Source organism: Herpailurus yagouaroundi, unplaced genomic scaffold (genome assembly GCF_014898765.1).
Source record: "Herpailurus yagouaroundi ecotype Mexico unplaced genomic scaffold, PumYag 193, whole genome shotgun sequence".
NCBI classification, from domain to species: domain Eukaryota; kingdom Metazoa; phylum Chordata; class Mammalia; order Carnivora; family Felidae; genus Herpailurus; species Herpailurus yagouaroundi.
This window is the reverse complement of record NW_024412424.1, coordinates 182,302-200,746: the sequence shown is the minus strand read 5'-3', so window position 1 is coordinate 200,746 and position 18,445 is coordinate 182,302. Positions and strand designations below refer to the sequence as shown.

The 18,445-nt window shown below is 42.6% G+C and overlaps 1 protein-coding gene across 1 annotated transcript; it reads right to left on the bottom strand.

Annotated features, from left to right (window-relative positions):
- Nucleotides 1-600: 600 nt before the first annotated feature.
- OR1I1 (olfactory receptor family 1 subfamily I member 1) lies at nucleotides 601-2,966 on the bottom strand. The gene is given in 6 exon segments (XM_040445546.1): nucleotides 601-756; nucleotides 758-892; nucleotides 894-1,300; nucleotides 1,303-1,413; nucleotides 1,416-1,553; nucleotides 2,924-2,966. Coding segments are annotated over 6 exon segments (990 nt in total).
- Nucleotides 2,967-18,445: the final 15,479 nt, after the last annotated feature.

Here is an 18,445-nt window from a genome sequence, read left to right as displayed (position 1 = left end):
AAAATAAATAAATAAATCTAAGAGAAAGAACTCTGTCAGATGGATGGGCCTGGAGGAGAGGTGCACATGGGAGGCCTGTTGATGACAATGATTTCCAAACTCATGGCCACAAGATGTGACCCCAAGGCACCTGTGAGACCGAGGCTGGTAGCTGCTGAAGTGAATAAGTGAGCTAATCTCAACAGATGCTTTCAATGTCCTTCTCCGAGTCACTTGGGAAGCATGGTGATGTAACTGGCTAATATGTGTTGTCTTTATCAATATTAAAATGGTGTGGCCAATCTTTTGTTCGACTAGTGTTACCCACGTAGCAATCCCATAAGCCTAATAGCCCAGAGAGGGCCAATTTAAGACTACTTTTCTGATCTTCACGGGGAAGACAAACCATGGGGAAAACACACGTCTCTCTCTTCGGGTTCCCATAACTTTCCATTCAACTTTTGTGACACATTTACCATGTTGTACCGTAATGATTTATTCACACATCTCTATCCCCCACTCAACTCTGAATGCCTTGAGGGCAGGGATGGGATGTATCTCTGTGTTCTCACCACCCAACAGTGGTTCTGGAACACGGTAAATGCCAACCACCGTTCTGACCTAGCACTGACAGGAGACTGCTTTGCTGATGAACCTCCTCAGGGCTGCCTTCGTGTCCTTGTTCCTTAGGCTGTATATAAAGGGGCTCAGCATGGGGATGAGCACCCCACACATCAGGGCAGCCGCCTTGTCCTTCTGGGAGGAAGCAGCAGATGTGGGCTGCAAAGTACACGGCCCAGACGGTGCCATAGAACAGTGACACTGTGGTGAGGTGCGAGCCACAAGTGGAGAAGGCTTTCCACTTGCCCTGAGCAGAAGGGATCTTGAAGACTGCCCAGAAAATGCAGGTGGATGTAGGAGAGGGGGCTGATGCCCATGATGATGCCAAAAGCAAAAACCACCAGCTCATTGGTGTGCATGTCAGAGCAGGAGAGCTTCAGCAGGGGCATGAGATCACAGAAGAAGTGGGGGATTTCGGAGCCAGAACAGAAGGTCAGTTGAGCCATGAGGGAGGTGTGCATGAGTGACTGGAGACTGGTGATCAGCCATGGCCCCCCAACCAGCAACCCACAGACACAAGGGCTCATGATGACTGAGTAGTGTAGAGGGTGGACAATTGCCACAAAGTGGTCAATGGCCATCATGGCCAGGAGGAAGCTGTCCATGGTCCTGAACAGGTGGAAGGCATACATCTGAGCAAGGCCGCCCACAAAGGAGATGGCCTGGCTCTGGGTGCGAAGGTTCACCAGCATCTTGGGACAGTGGTGGAAGAGAAGAAAATATCGACAAGGGACAGGTTGGAGAGGAAGAAGTACATGGGCGTGTGGAAGTGGGAGTCTGTGATGATGGCCAAGATGATGAGGAGGTTCCCACAGTGATCAGGTACATGGAGAGGAACAGCCCAAAGAGGAGCATCTGATGCTCTGGCCTTTCTGAGAATCCCCGAAGAAGAAATTCTGAGACTGCTGTTTCATTTTTTTTGGTGTTTTGGTTCCATTGACAGCCTGTGTCTACTGCAGAGGAAACAGGGGAGGAAAAAGGAGAGGAAAACAACATAAAGCTGGAAGTTGGATATGGAGCTCCAGGCCTGGAGGTTGTAGCATTCTGTGAAGATCTGTGGATTTCTGTTTGTCCCCAATGAAACCGACCATGCCTGAGATAGTTTGCATCTCAAAAACTTAACTTGGTTGTTTAGAGACAACTCAGAAATTGCCCATAAATACCTTTGTTGTTGTTTTATTTCCTCCCAGTGGAAAAATGCTTTGCAGAAAACACAATGAAGCTGGATCAAACCTAAACCAAACCCAGCACAGAAAAAGGGAACCCGATCACTCTCTTTTCTTCCTTCTCTTCCTTTCCCTCTGTTGTTCTCTATTTTCTCTCCTCCCTTCAGTCATCCTTCCTGAACATGATGCAATGTTAGCATCCATTTCAGGTTAATGACTAAGGATGTAAGGACAGATAGCACTCTTCTTCTGCTTCCAATGAATGCCACATTTATTAGGGGCATTTTATGCTCTGCTGCCACGTCATGACTACAGTAAAACCCCTCTCATCCATTGTGATGAGGACCAGTGCTAAACATCTTGTGGGAACACAAATATGCACAAACATACTTTTCGAATTTTAACTTTGGTCAAGAATGTAAATTTATCCACCAGGCTTTGATGAGGACCACAGTGTTCTCTCTGGGTATGAACGCATCGATGGTGAATCTGCCTGATCACCTTTCCTGCCTGAGTCATACCCATAGGCTTCTTGCTATGCTCTAGTTTGCTCCACTAATGTGGAACAAGATATTGGGGACCCTTGAGAAACAATCCAAGGACAGAAGCCTTGCAGGTTTTTATGATTTTACACCTCAGTTATGTTGTTATCTTGCTCACATCTCATTAGACAACAATTGTTTTTTTAGTGATTCTTTTTTATGAAGTCTTTCTAAAGCATTCAACTTGGATTTAATCAAAAAACATTTCTCTCCCTCCCTCCTTTCCTTCCTTTCCTTCTCTTGCGATTATATATATATATATATATATATATATATATATATATTTGAGAGAGAGACAGAACGAGTGAGGGGCAGAGAGAGAGGGACACACAGAATCTGAAGCAGGCTTCAGGCTCTGAGCTGTCAGGACAGACCCTGACGCGGGGCTCGAACTCACAAACTGTGAGATCATGACCTGAGCTGAAGTCGGACGCTTAACTGACTGAGCCACCCAGGTGCCCCTTCCTGCAATTCTTTTATTTCTATAGCATTGAATTAAATGATACAATTGCAGCAGCAACTACAACCAGTACAGTCATATTTGGTATTACTTAAAACAATTCAACTCAACTCAGCTGATGAGAGCAGAAATGCTTTGGCAGGTTTGTGACTAACCTGGCCAGGAGCATTCAGCATACTGGGACAGCACCCAGTCCATTCTCAGGGGGAGATAGAGACCATGGATGAACCCAGAAAGCTGGTTAAGTGGAGATTTGAAAGAGAAATTTCATGGTAACAAAGTATACTTGGAGCTTTAAAGTCAATGGCGTTTTGGAAGTACATTTTGACATTAGCAGTAGCCTTCCAGGACAAGAAATTTTGTATTTTCTCATGTTCTAGACAGGCTGTCACTAGCAATTGAAACCCTCAGTGAAAGATGCATTGTTATAGTGTGTTAAACAGCTGTTTAAGAAGTTTATTCAAAACAAAACTTCAAGACACAGCCTGGATTGTTCAAAGGTGAGTTGTTTTCATAAAAATGACAAAAATGTGGGGCGCCTGGGTGGCTCAGTTGCTTAAGCGTCTGACTTTGGCTCAGGTCATGATCTCATTGCTTGTGAGTTCAAGCCCCGCGTCGAGCTCTGTGCTGACAGCTCAGAGCCTGGAGCCTGCTTCGGATTCTGTGTCTCCCTCTCTCTCTGCCCCTCCCCTGCTCATGTTCTCTCTCTCTCTCTTTCTCTCTCTCTCTCTCTCTCACAAATAAATATTTGTGAAGAAATGGGCAGAAGACGTGAATAGACACTTTTCCAAAGAAGACATCCAGATGGCCAACAGACACACGAAAAGATGCTCAACATCACTCCTCATCAAGGAAATACCAATCAAAACCACACTGAGATATCACCTCACACCGGTTAGAGTGGCTAAAATTAACTCAGGAAACAACAGATGCTGGCAAGGATGTGGAGAAATGGGAACCCTCTGGCACAGTTGGTGGGAACACAAACTGGTGCAGCTGCTCTGGAAAACTGTGGAGGTTCCTCAAAAAATTAAAAATAGATCTACCCTAAGACCCAACAATAGCACTACTAGGAATTTACCCAAGGGATACAGGGGTGCTGATGCATAGGGGCACTTGTACCCCAGTGTTTATAGCAGCACTTTCAACAATAGCCAAGTGTTGGAAAGAGCCTAAATGTCCATCAACTGACGAATGGATAAAGAAGATGTGGTTTATATATACAATGGAATCCTCCTTGGCAATGAGAAAGAGTGAAATCTGGCCATTTGCAGCAATGTGGATGGAACTGGAGGGTATTATGCTAAGTGAAATAAGTCATACAGAGAAAGACAGATACCATATGTTTTCACTCATATGTGGATCTTGAGAAACTTAACGGAAGACCATGGGGGAGGGGAAGGGAACAAATAGTTACAAACAGAGAAGGAGGGAGGCAAACCACAAGAGACTCTTAAATACAGAGAACAAACTGAGGGTTGACGGGGAGGGAGGGGTAACTGGGTGATGGGCATCGAGGAGGGCACCTGTTGGGATGAGCACTGGGTGTTGTATGGAAACATGAACCATGGGAATCTAGCCCCAAAACCAATAACACACTTTACACACTGTATGTTAGCCAATTTGACAATAAATTATATTTAATAAATAAATAAATAAACATTAAAAAATTAAAAAAAAAAAGGAGCCACTGGTTCTTTATGTGTGGGTCTCTCAACACCCACCGCAGGGAGACAGTGTTGGTTATACCTGACAATGAGGCACACAGGCTGAAAGCGATGGTAGGGGCCTTCCTCTTGTAATGGCTCTACTCCCATCTGGACAGATTTATTCTTATTCTCTCACCAGCCACTGCTTCTCTGAGAGTGTGCTTCGTGATGAGAGGCATTTCAGAGCTACACTGTGCTAAGGAAAACGATTCAACCACAAGCATCTAAAATTATCGTCTCCTTGCCTTCCAAGGAATATTGGTCTCCAGAAAGATTTAGGGTTAGCTGAAGTGGGATCAGGACGTATATGGGAGAACAGAGTAAGTAGATAGGTGTGTATAAGAAAGGTTACGGGGGGGCGCCTGGGTGGCGCAGTCGGTTAAGCGTCCGACTTCAGCCAGGTCACGATCTCGCGGTCCGTGAGTTCGAGCCCCGCGTCGGGCTCTGGGCTGGTGGTTCGGAGCCTGGAGCCTGTTTCCGATTCTGTGTCTCCCTCTCTCTCTGCCCCTCCCCTGTTCATGCTCTGTCTCTCTCTGTCCCAAAAATAAATAAAAACGTTGAAAAAAAAATTTAAACAAAAAAAAAAGAAAGGTTACAGGTGACCCCGAGACGTTGTGAGAATAAGAGAGAGGTGCAAGTATCTGCTATGAGGAGTAGAACCCTTGGAGGTGGAAGAGGTGTTGGAAGGGGGCTTTTAGGAAGGTTAACAGCATAATCGCCTCCTTGGCAACCTCAAGAGATCTCTGGCAAAACTAGTCTTTTTTTGTGGCACCTGGGTGTCTCAATCAGGGAAGTGTCTCACTGTTGATTTCAGCTCAGGTCGTGGTCTCAACGGTTGGTGAGTTCAAGCCCCACATCAGGCTCTGCACTGGCAGTGTGGAGCCCTCCCCAGCTCACGCCCTCTCTCTCTCTCTCTCTCTCTCTCTCTCTCTTTCTCAAAATAAATAGACTTAAAAATAAGGAACAAATAAAACCCCCCTTATATTACTTTTGAAGATTTTTCAGAGTTGCATTGGAGGCTTTGTAAGGGGATGCTGTGGGCTGTGATTATTCCTGAGAATCCCTTCCTGGCAATATATTTGCAGCTGTCTTTGGTTGTTGGTGTGAAGTCCTTGGTTGCCCTAGAGTAGTGGTTCTCCACTTTGAGCTGTGTCAGTGTTTCGTAGAGGGCTGGAGCATCTTGGGTGGGGCTTGATAATCAGCGCCCCAGGAAGTTCCCGGGAGCTGCGCTGCTGCTCGCCCCGGGGACCACATCTAGATGAGCACCACAGTGGAGAAAGCTGTCCCATTTGTGCACATGTCCCTCAGCTGCAGATCCTAAACGTTTTCTTTGCATGAGCTTCCACAGAGTGTGTGCCCTCTGTGTCCTCTGTCCATTCAGAGGGTGCAGAATTGGTCTCAGACACTCCTGTCTCTCTGGGCATCCAAGAAGGAAAGGGATTCCTCTTTCCCAGCCCCAACCAGCTCAATTCCCTTCTCCATCCCTCACTGACTTACCAGGATAGTATCACCAAGGGGATGGTGTTGGCCAACCTCCTTTTACACTGACTTCCAGGGTATCCTGTGGTCAGCGTTAAGCCCTCAAGAAGGGCACAGGAGACCACTGAGGCTGTGATGGCTGGGGCGAGTCTGATGTCTGTGTGTGGGGGGGAATCATGTGTCCACCCAGGCCTGGGGCAGGTGAGCAGGGGGCCAGGGACACAACAGGATACTTACAGTTTGGGGGCCCTTGGGGGACGCTAGCCCCGTGGCTCCTTGTTAAGAAAGAAGATGCTCATTGTTTTGTTTCTATTCTTGCCACTTATGGCCTGTTCTCTGGGGTAAGTGCACTTTGGGATGATGGAGAGGGCGAGGAAATGGAGAAATCACCAGGGATTCACTCTCACAGGACACCCCCCTAAAATCCCCTCCTAGCCCAGACTGGGCCTCATGGCAGTTCCTAGGCAGGGTGGTTTCAAGGTCCAAGCCCTCCACGGAGTACTCAGATGTCTGACCCAATGTCTTGATTCCACGAGGAAGAGAATTTATACCGTTGGGTTCACCAAGGAAAGTAATAAATCTCAGTAAGGTCAAACGAATGAATTTAGCAAACACTTCCTGGTCACCTGCCATAGGTCAGGTCCTGTACTTGCCACTGGGGCTTCAATCCACATCCTTGTTAAAAACACCCTCCTATCAGCCACATGAAGGGCTCAGTCTTCATTAACTCTACGAGCCCACTTTGGATGGGATTAGGAAATCTTTGTTGGATCCTTGCCACCAGCAATGTTGGTGAACCTTTGTTTTTTGGTGTTGGGTGTTTCCATCATGACCCCAATTTTTGTCCCCCCCGCCCCAGGGGGGAGCCTCTCTATCTCCTGGGATTTTTTTTTTTTTTTAACCTTCTCGTCCATTGGCTTTCTGTTGTCTTTAAAAAATTTAACTTTTTTTTTTTTTAATTTTTTTTCAACGTTTTTATTTATTTTTGGGACAGAGATAGAGCATGAACGGGGGAGGGGCAGAGAGAGAGGGAGACACAGAATCGGAAACAGGCTCCAGGCTCTGAACCATCAGCCCAGAGCCTGACGCGGGGCTCGAACTCACGGACCGTGAGATCGTGACCTGGCTGAAGTCGGACGCTTAACCGACTGCGCCACCCAGGCGCCCCTAAAAAATTTAACTTTTAAAGTGTGTGATACTCGGGGGGGGGGCAGAGTGGCTCAGTCGGTTGAGCGTCCGACTTCGGCTCAGGTCATGATCTCGCGGTCCGTGAGTTCGAGCCCCGCGTCGGGCTCTGTGCTGACAGCTCAGAGCCTGGAGCCTGTTTCAGATTCCGTGTCTCCCTCTCTCTGACCCTCCCCTGTTCATGCTCTGTTTCTCGCTGTCTCAAAAATAAATAAAACGTTAAGAAAAAAAAAAAAAAAGAAAATAGTCCTACAGTGACATCATGAAATGCTGTTCCCCAAACTGGATCCCCATCCCTCCAGTTCATAACAAGCCCACCATCAATGAACAGCCCCTATTAATGACTTCTTATGTAACCTGCCACAGTATCTTCACTCCCACACTCCCACCTTCGCTACACACTTACTCTCCCCTCCTTCTGCATATAAAAGTTAGCAAACTATAATAGTGTTCTGAATCTTACAGTTCTTGCTTAATTGATTTTGGTGGTATTTTCATATCTGTAATTTTTTTTTACAGCTCTTTATTTCCCATCGAGTAGATAGTACCACCATCTATGTAATCAATTTTCTCTTGATGAGTGTTTCCAGTCTTTGCTAAAATGAATACTTTGTACACACATTATTTTACACTTCCAACATGTTATATCAATGGAATCGTGCAGCGTGTATGCTTTTGATAAAGTTCGGCATTTTACCCATAACATAATAGCCTTGAGATTCAACTGAGTTGTTACATGTATCAATAGGTCCTTCCTTTTTGTGACTGAGTAGTATCCATGGTATAGACGAACTGTAATGTGTTCATCCACTCATTCACTGAAGGTTATTTCTAGTTTGGGCTGTTATAGACAAAACAGCTATGAACATTCATGTGCAGGTTTTTGTGTGGATATACATTTTCATATTTCCAAGAGTATAAGTGTATGTTTAAGTTTTATAAGAAACTATCTGTGTTCTAATATATAGAAATATTTATATATTTATAAGAAGCTATATAAAAACTGTATACATTTTATCTATCATCTATCAATCATCTATTATCTATCTATCTACCTATTATCTATCATCTATCATCTATCTACCTATCTATCATCTATTATCTATGTATCTATCATCTATCTATCATCTATCTATCATCTATCTATCTATCATCTATCTATGTATTATTTATCATCTATCTATTATCTATCTATATAACATCTATCATCTAACATCTATCTATCTATTATCTATCTATGTATTATCTATCATCTATCTATCATCTATGTATCTATCATCTGTCTATCTATCTACTTATCTATCTATAATCTATCATCTATCTATGTATCATCATCTATCATCTATCTATCTATCTATCATCTATCTATTATCTATCTATCTATCATCTATCTATGTATTATCTATCATCTATCTCTATCTATCTATAATCTATCTATCTATCTATCATCTATCTAGCACCCCAAAGCCCCTTCATGACTGCTCCACATTCTCACTCATCTCTTCTCCCCAGAGATAACCACTTTTCTGATTTCTTTTTAAAATTAAAAAAAAAATCTTTATTTATTTTTGAGAGAGAGAGAGAGAGAGAGAGACCGTATGTGAGCAAGGGAGGAGCAGAGAGACACACACACACAGAATCTGAAGCAGGCTCCGGGCTCTGAGCTGTCAGCACAGAGCCCGACGCGGGGCTCGAACTCACAAACCATGAGAGCATGACCTGAGCCAAAGTCGGACGCTCAATCGACTGAGCCCCCCAGGTGCCCCCCACTTTTCTGATTTCTAACACCTTAGATTAGTGTGCTTTGGCTTGAACATTATTTAATCACAGTCGTACATACTTTTTCTCCCATGTGGTCTCTTACTTAACATAGTACTTGTGAGAGTCATTCCAGTTTTTGTGCATAACAAGAGTTCACTGCTTTTCACTGCTCTGCAGTATGACTTGGTTATACTGGTTATTTTGAACTGGGTTTCTCTTTCTTGGAAAGGATCCTTAAACTTGATATCCAGTATTTGAGTGAGCATCATTAACAAAATACTCCAAAGGCCTGGGAATGTACGTCACAGGTGCTCAGTAAACAACCTCTGTGAGAAGTTGGCTCAGTCACTGAGCTGGAAGATGATAGAGTCTGAACTTGAGCTCAGTCTGTTGGGTATCTTTCCTTGCTGCTAGACACCCTCTCCTGTTTATGCCTGCTGCTCTCTGGGAGTGTTGGGGGGGGGGGCAGAAGAGTGTAGTGGCTAAACTCAGGCAAGTCTTAGCTCTGCCTCTTGGCAGGTGTGAGATCCTTGGGAAGTAATTAAGTACAACCGAGCCTTCGTTTCCTCACCTGAGATAGGAAGATGGGACTATTATTACCTCGCAGGCAGGCTGTGAGGTTTATAAGGCCCAATGCACATAAAGGGCATAGGGCAGCTATTGCATACACTTGGCACTCAATAAAAGCGCCGATGGTCATTTCACTGTAGCTCCTTGATGGCTTCTAGAGCTCCGCAAGCTTGTGTGTGTTTCCAGCACCTGACCATTCCCCCAGAGCTCAGGTGACAGTGTTATAGTCTCAGAGTCACAGCCCTTAGTGAGATCTAGCCAAGAAGGAGTAAAGTCTAGCTGGGGGAAAGGGGAAGAGAAAGGCTATTCTGACCAGTCTGCCTGATTATGGCTTAATTATCGAGTCAATGAGGAATTGATTCACTGGAGACAGAGTAGAAAGTTTCAGACTGTGCCACTCCTTAGCTTTGGTTGTTGCTGTTGGTCACCAGGATGCCTGTAGGTAGAAGTCATGGCTGTAAAAAGGAGCATTAAGCAAGTCTGTCCCCTGCCTCTCCTGCAGGTGGCAAGCACACCTCACTGTGCAAAGCTGGCCAATAACCATGTATGTGCCTCTGACTTTGTACCTTTGTACCTCTGGGCTTCTAGAGGCTGGTGCCCTTAGTGGGGTGTGTGTGTGGGTGTTGGGCCATTTCAGCATCATGGATACAAACCTTTAAAGATTTGTTGCTGTAACCAGGCATCCCTAAGGTTTTCCACTGATGGCAGTGAGCTGAACAGGGAGAGCTCTGGCTTTGCAAGCAGACCACAGTTAGAATGTCACCCCTATTCCTTACTTGTTGCAAAAATGTAAACAAATGATGTCACGTTTTGAGTCTCAAGTTTCTTTATCTGTGAAAAGATGTTCATAATGATTTCTGTCCATCTCTCAGGACTGTTTCTATGCACCCTCCTACCTCCCAAGTCTTGATCCTTTGTCCTGAATGGGTATTCAGTGCACTCTCAGTGCATCCCACCCAGCACTGCATGCTCTTTCCAGAATTTTGCATCTTTCTTGGTCAGTGCACCAACCTCTCCTTGATTCTTTCTTTCTTTCTTTCAAGAGCAAGCAGAGGAGGGGCAGAGGGAGAGGGAGAGAGGATCTCAAGCAGGCTCCATGCTCAGCACAGAGCCTGATGTGGGGCTCAATCCCGTGACCCTGGGATCATGACCTGAGCTGAAATCAACTGACCGAGTCACCCAGGGGCCCTCTGCTTGGTCATTTATAATGATGGCCTCTTTGGACAGTTTGCTCTACTGTTCCCTATGTCAGCCAAAGTCACATTAGCAAAGATGGACTACATGTCTCCAGTTTGCTACCCACCACTGCCGTCTCCCAATAGAAACAAGCATCAGAGATCTTGTCTTCATGTCTGCTTTTGGGAGAATCCAAGTTAACAAACCAAGGAATCTAGATCTCCACCATCCTAAGTATACGTACACAAACACATAAGTGCATATTCATATGCACACATAAACATGCCCCCCCCCCCCACATACATGTAAGTACACATTCACATACACATTTATTTTGGCAAATGTATCCATCCATCTATTGATGAGGTCAACAGAAATCCATCAAGTCCCCTACTCTGATGATACAGATATCATTTGGCAGATATTTCATGAACTCATGGCCTGAAGAAGACAGGCTTATAAACAAAGAGCTTTAATACAATGAGGTAAGCATTATAATTGAGTGTAAGTGCAGGGAGAAGAGATTGGGTCTGGTTACTGCTGTATTCTCAGCTCCTTGAGGAATGTCAGGGCTCACCTGATATTTGTGGGATGAAAGAAGGAATGAACCGAGTTCTCTAAAGTGTTAGGTAATGGAGGAAGGAACAACTCATACTATCTGAAAGGGCCAGGGAATGCTTCACAAAGGTGGTGATGTGAGTTCAGGTCTTGAAGGAAAGGGAGTGTTTGTGTGTGGTATTGTGTGGACACACACGTACATGCATATATGATCACACACGTGCATGCGAATGTGCATATATGTGTATTGTGTAGGCACATGTGTATGGACACATATGAACACATCCTGTGTAGGCACATGTGTATGTGTGTGCGTTAGCTTCCCGGAGCTGCCATAACACAGTACCGCGGACCAGATGGCTTACACAGCACATTTATTTTCTCACAGTTCTGGAGACTAGAAGTGTGAGGTCACGGTGTCAGCAGGGCTGGTTTCTCCTGAGGCCTGTCGCCTGCACTTGTAGCTGGCCATCTTCTCCCTGTGTCTTCACTTGATTCTCCCTCTGTAACTGTCCTAATCTCTTCTTATTATAAGGACACTTGTCTTATTGGATGACGGCCCATCCATATGACTTCAGTGAACCTTAATTTACCTCTTTGAAAACTTTGTCTCCAAATACGGTAACATTCTGAGGTCCTGGGGGTTAGGAATTTAACATATGAATTTGGGGAGGGCACAATTTAGCTCATAATACTATGCACATAAATGTATAAAGGTGTATGTGAATGTGTACTTATATGTGTTTGTATATGTGTGTATGTGCATTGAGTGGGCATGTCTACGTGTGCATATGAATGTATGCTTATGTGTTTGGGTATACGTGCTTAAGTATGTATATCCTTATGTATGTATGTGTACTCAGGTGCATACGTGTGTGTGTGTGTGTTTGTGTATTGTGTGGGCATATGTGTATATATGAGTCTATACGTGTGTATATCAATGTGCGCATCTGTGTGTGTCTCTGTGTGTGAGAGAACATTTCAGGCGGAAGAAATAGCACATGTAAAAAATCATGCTGTATTTGGAGAATTTTGCATAGTTTGATTTCCTTCTACTTTTGGCCCATATACGTATTTTTTTGAGCTTAGTTGGAACTGCATGGAACGTATCATTTTCCTCTGAGCTAATTCCTACCTAACATTCTGTGCTCACTCTCCTCTCTACTGTCACATAATTACCACTTCAATGGCTGCTTAATATTCCATGGAGTGCATAAGTAAGGATTTACTCAACCTTTTTGTTGCTTTTTAAAATTGTAGATAAGGCTGAAATAACCACTTAAACTTTTCTTCTTTTATTTTGAATTATTTCTTTGTTTTATTTTTTATTAATTTTTAAAAAAATTCTGTATTTTTGACAGAGAGAGAGAGAGGGAGAGCAAGCGGGCGAGGAAGAGGAAGAGAGAGACACAGAATCCGAAGCAGGCTCTAGGCTCTGAGCGGTCAGTACAGAGCCCGACGCGGGGCTGGAACCCATGAACCGCGAGTTCATCACCTGAGATGAAGTCAGCCGCTTAAACTGACTGAGCCACCCAGGGTCCCCTTGGATTATTTCTTTCTGATAACTTTCCCAAAGTGGAATTACTGGATGAAAAGTAGAGAACATTTTTATAGCTTTTGACAAAGCTAAGGCTCTCTCAAGATTGTAAAAATTTATTCAGCCATTCCGCCACCAGGAGTTTTACTATTAGTTCATAAAACTTTGTGCTAATTTGTTAGAGTTTTAACAGGTCCCTGCGGGGCTGGTGGAGTTTGCATTGCTTTGACCACTGTAATTTATATGGCCTCTTTTGTGGATTGTTGTGGGTGAGCTCTGCTTAAATAGCTTCCAAGGAAGTGAGGAGGGAGACCTTGGAATTCAGAGCTGGATGGTTTCAGTGGGGGTAATTTGTAGTGCTGTAAGATTCTTCCCGAGGTTAAGTTAAAATCTCCTTCCTCAACATTTTTGCCTGTGGGTCCTTGCTTTTCCTCCCAAACCTCAGAGTGGCCTCCCCTTTAAAAGCATAATGTTCTCAAGGTTCTTTATTCTTTTTTAAGTTGCCAAATAATATTCCATCGTATGGGTCACAGTTTGCTTTTAAGTAATGAAAGCAAAGAATCACGTTAAAGAAAATTACGAATTTATAGTACAGAGGTGTTTTTGGCATTTGGTAGGGGCGTGATAAATTATTTTAATGCAGTGAATGGGTAAACATATGGAAGATAAAAATGCTCATACCTTTGACTTAACAATGCTGCTCCTAGAGAAATGTTTGTACCTGTGCACAAAGTGGCAAATTTATCGTACGTGTGTATTTTTTCACTGAGATGTAATTGACCTATAACATTTTGTAAGTTTACGATATACAATGTGTTGATTTGATGCACTTAGGTATTGCAATACGATTACCACCATAGTATTAGTTAACGCCTTTACCACATCATATAATTATAATTTCTTTTTTTTTGTTTTGTCCTGAGAACATTTAAGATCTAGCCCCTTAGCAACTTCCAAGTGTATGATATAGTATTGTTTACAACAATCACCATGTTGTGCATTAAGTCTCCAGAAGTTATTTATCTCCTGGTTGCAGGTTTGTGCCCTTTGAAACATCTCCCCAGTTCCGCACGCCCAGCCCCTGGGAATCCCCACTCTATTCTGTTTCTATGAGTTCAGCTTTTGAAGATTCTTCATATAAGTGATATCATATACTATTTGTCTTTCTCCATCTGGCTTATCTCACTTAGCCAAATGCCCTCAATGTCCATCTAGGGTGTCACAAATGGCAGGATTTCCTTTCTCATGCCTGAATGATATTTTATTGCTTATCTTCTATTTATGGTGAGTGATACTGACTTTCTACTTGCCATAATAAGTAACTGTTTCCTAAATAACAACTTTACTGGTACATAATTCATGCACCATAAACTCGCTCTTTGAAAGTATAGGATTCAGTGGTCTTTGATACATTCAGAGTTGTGTCGCCTTTCAATTCCAGAACTCGTTCATCATCCCAAAATGAAACTGCATATCCATCAAGCACTAACTCCCTATCCCCCTCTCCAGAACCTGGGAATCTGCTTTCTCTCTCAGTAGGATTTGCCCATTCTGGACATTTTGTGTAAGTGGAATCATGCAATAAGTGGCTTTTCCCACTTAGCATAACACTTTCAACGTTCATTCATGCTTTTGCCTGTATCAATCCTTTGTTCCTTTTTAATGACAAATGGTATTGTATTGTGTGGAAAACTTTTGCCTTTTAAATAAAAAAAGTAGAATTGCTTTAAAAAATGAAGGGAATAATAGATGCAGGCATCTGTACATATAGGATGAAGGTAGCATTCCAAAGGCCAGCATTTGGGCAACTGGAACATAGGAACCCCATTTGAGCTATGCATAGTTGATGTAAATCACATAGGTGTATCTTCTGGGTGTGCAAACATTCTCTAATCCTGTGGTTTGGAGGGGAGGATCATTCATTCATTCAGTCTTCCCACCAACTCTGGCTTCACCCTATTCTCTAGAACAATTAGTGGGAAAATGTTGGGTGCGGTCAGGAAATGCTCAGTATCTGATCCTTAGTTTCTCCCCTCACAGAAAATCTGTCAAAAGAAATAGATGTGTTGCCTTTATTAAAGAGTCATACCCACCCAGGATGGCAGAGTGCAGTTGAATGATAATTTATCTTTTTTTTTTCAATATATGAAATTTATTGTCAAATTGGTTTCCATACAACACCCAGTGCTCATCCCAAAAGGTGCCCTCCTCAATACCCATAACCCACCCTCCCCACCCTCCCACCCCCCATCAACCCTCAGTTTGTTCTCAGTTTTTAACAGTCTCTTATGCTTTGGCTCTCTCCCACTCTAACCTCTTTTTTTCTTTTCCTTCCCCTCCCCCATGGGTCTCTGTTAAGTTTCTCAGGATCCACATAGGAATGAAACCATATGGTATCTGTCTTTCTCTGTATGGCTTATTTCACTTAGCATCACACTCTCCAGTTTCATCCACGTTGCTACAAAAGGCCATATTTCATTCTTTCTCATTGCCACGTAGTATTCCATTGTGTATACAAACCACAATTTCTTTATCCATTCATCAGTGGATGGACATTTAGGCTCTTTCCACAATTTGGCTATTGTTGAGAGTGCTGCTATGAACATTGGGGTACAAGTGCCCCTATGCATCAGTACTCCTGTATCCTTTGGGTAAATTCCTAGCAGTGTTATTGCTGGGTCATAGGGTAGGTCTATTTTTAATTTTCTGAGGAACCTCCACACTGCTTGAATGATAATTTATCTTGACACGATAGTGTTCTAATCCCAAGCACCAGGAGCAAAACGTTAAATTCTTCTCAAGTTAGGCATAATGTCAAAATTCAACATGATCTTACTTTTAATTTTTAAAATTTATTTTAATTTATTATTTATTATTTTATTAATCTTTATTATCTTATATTTATTTATTTATTTGTATCATGCCTTTGAAATTACACTGTATTCTAATAGCAGTGGATTAAAACTGATGAAATCATTTACATAGATTAGAAATTGTTGGTCTACTTCCCCTACTTTATAATCAATGATGATTATGTTCTTTAGCAATCAGGTTTAAGTCAGGGAAACAGTGACTCCAGTTATAATTTTTCTCTGTTTTCAGTAAATTCTTGGCTTTGGAATGCTTCTAGATTTATCAAAAAGTTAGGAAAATAACACAGGGAATTTATGTTCTATCCCTTTAATGTTAATATCTTACATAACCAGGGTGCATTTGTTAAAACTAACATTGATACACTACTACTGACTTTATTCAGAATTCACCAGTTTACCCACACATGTCTTTTTTCTATTCCAGGACCCAATGTAGGATACCACATTGCAGTCAGTGAACTTATGTGCTTAGTCTTCTCTGATCTATGACAATCCCTCTGTCTTGTCCTTCAAGAACTTGACGGTTTTAAAGAGCATTATTGGTCAGGTATTTTGTAAGATGTCACTTAACTTAGGTTTGTTTGATGTTTTCTCATTGCTAGCATGGGATTATAGTCTGGGGATGAAAACACCCCATTTAAAAAAGGGGCACCCTTTTGCACTGCTGGTGGGACTGCAAACTGGTGCAGCCACTCTGGAAAGCAGTATGGAGGTTCCTCAGAAACATTAAAAATAGAACTACCCTGCGACCCAGCAGTTGCACTACTAGGTATTTATCCAAGAGATTAAAAAAATGCTGATTCGAAGGGGCACATGCACCTCACTGTTTATAGGGGCGCTGTGGACAATAGCCAAAGTATGGAAAGAACCCAAATGTCCATTGACTGATGAACGGATAAAGAAGATGTGGTATATACACACAATGGAATAGTACTCAGCGGTCAAAAAGAATGAAATCTTGCCATTTGCAACAATGTGGATGGAACTAGAGTGTATTATGCTGGGCGAAATGAGTCAGTCTGAGAAAGATAAATATCATACGATTTCACCCATATGTGGAATTTAAGAAACACAACAGATGGACGCAAGGGAAGGGAAGCAAAAACGAAATAAAAACAGAGAGGGAGACAAACCATAAGAGACTCTTAAATGCAGAGAACAAACTGAAGGTTGCTGGAGGGGAGGTGGGTAGAGGGATGGGCTAAATGGGTGATGGGCATTGAGGACACTTGGTGGGATGAGAATTGGGTGTTATATGGAAATGATGAATCACTAAATTCCAGTCCTGAAACCAGTACTATACTACGTGTTAACTAACTTGGGTTTAAATGAAAAAATAATAAATTAAAAATAAGTACAAAAAAATCCACCCCATTTATTTTTCAAAAACAAGACTTAAGATTATTTAGATTTGATCAGTTTTTCCAATATTGCCCTCTTTCTGTTCCAAGCTCTGATCCAGGTTACCACGTTGTATTTAATTGTCGTGTCTCTCCACTTTCCTTTAGTTTGTGATAGTTTCTCAGTCTTTCCTTGTTTTTCAAGATATTGACTGTCTTGAGGAGACTCGTCAGGCAGCCTAGAGGATGTCAACCAATCTGGGCTTGTCTGATATTTTACCCATAATCAGATTGGAGTTATGGATTTTTGGAAAGAATACCCCAGAGGTGAAGCACCTCTTTCATTGTATCACTTCAGAGGGTACATGAAATCCACATGAACACCTCCTTCACTTGGTTAAGGTAGTTTTCTTCACTGCAAAGACCTCGAGTTTTTTTTTTTTAACAGTTTTATTGAGATATAATTCGCATACCATACAATTTACCATTTATTTATTATTTTAATTAAAACATTTTTAAAAATGTTTATTTATTTTTGAGAGAGAGATAGAGCGTGAGGGGGGAGGGGCAGAGAGAGAGAAAGAGACACAGAATCTGAAGCAAGCTCCAGGCTCTGAGCTGTCAGCATACAGCCTGATGTGGGGCTCAAACCCACAAACTGTGAGATCATGACCTGAGCCAAAGTCGAACGGTCAACCGAGTGAGCCTCCTAGGAGCCCCCTTTTTTTATTAAAAATTTTTAAAATATTTATTCATTTTTTGAGAGAGAGACAGAGCCATGAGCTGGGGAGAAGCAGAGTGAGGGAGACACAGAATCTGAAGCAGGCTTCAGGCTCTGAGCTGTCAGCACAGAGCCTGATGCGGGGCTCGAACTCATGAACCATGGGATCATGACCTGAGCCAAAGTTGGACATTTAACCAATTTGTTGTTTTTAGGTATGTTACTTTATTAACTTTTAAAAATTGTTGTAAAATATATATAACATAAAATTTGCCATTGCAACCATTTTTCAGTGTACAATTCAGTGGGATGAATTACACTCATGAAGTACAACCAACACCACCATTTTCAAAACTTTTGCTTCACCCCAGACAGAAACTCTGTAATTATCAACCAAGAGATCCTCTTTCCTCCTTGCCTCCAGCCCCTGATAACCTCTAATATACTTTCCATCCCTATGAATTTGCCTATTTTGGGAACCATATATAAGTGGAATCATATAACATTAGTTCTTTTGTGTCTGGCTTATTCCACTCAGCATAATGTTTTCAAGGTTCATCCATGTGTGGAAACACTCAGGGTATTTTAATAGAGAAAACTGAACATAAGAATTGATTATACAGGTAGCAGAGGACAGAACAGGCAATGCAATACTAAAGTTAAAACAGAGAGAGATCCTGTGGGAATCAGTTGATCAGCCTATCCTGGGAAGCAAAAGGGAGAACTAATGTTACCAGATCCTCTTAGAAGCTTAGAGAAGGGAGAGGA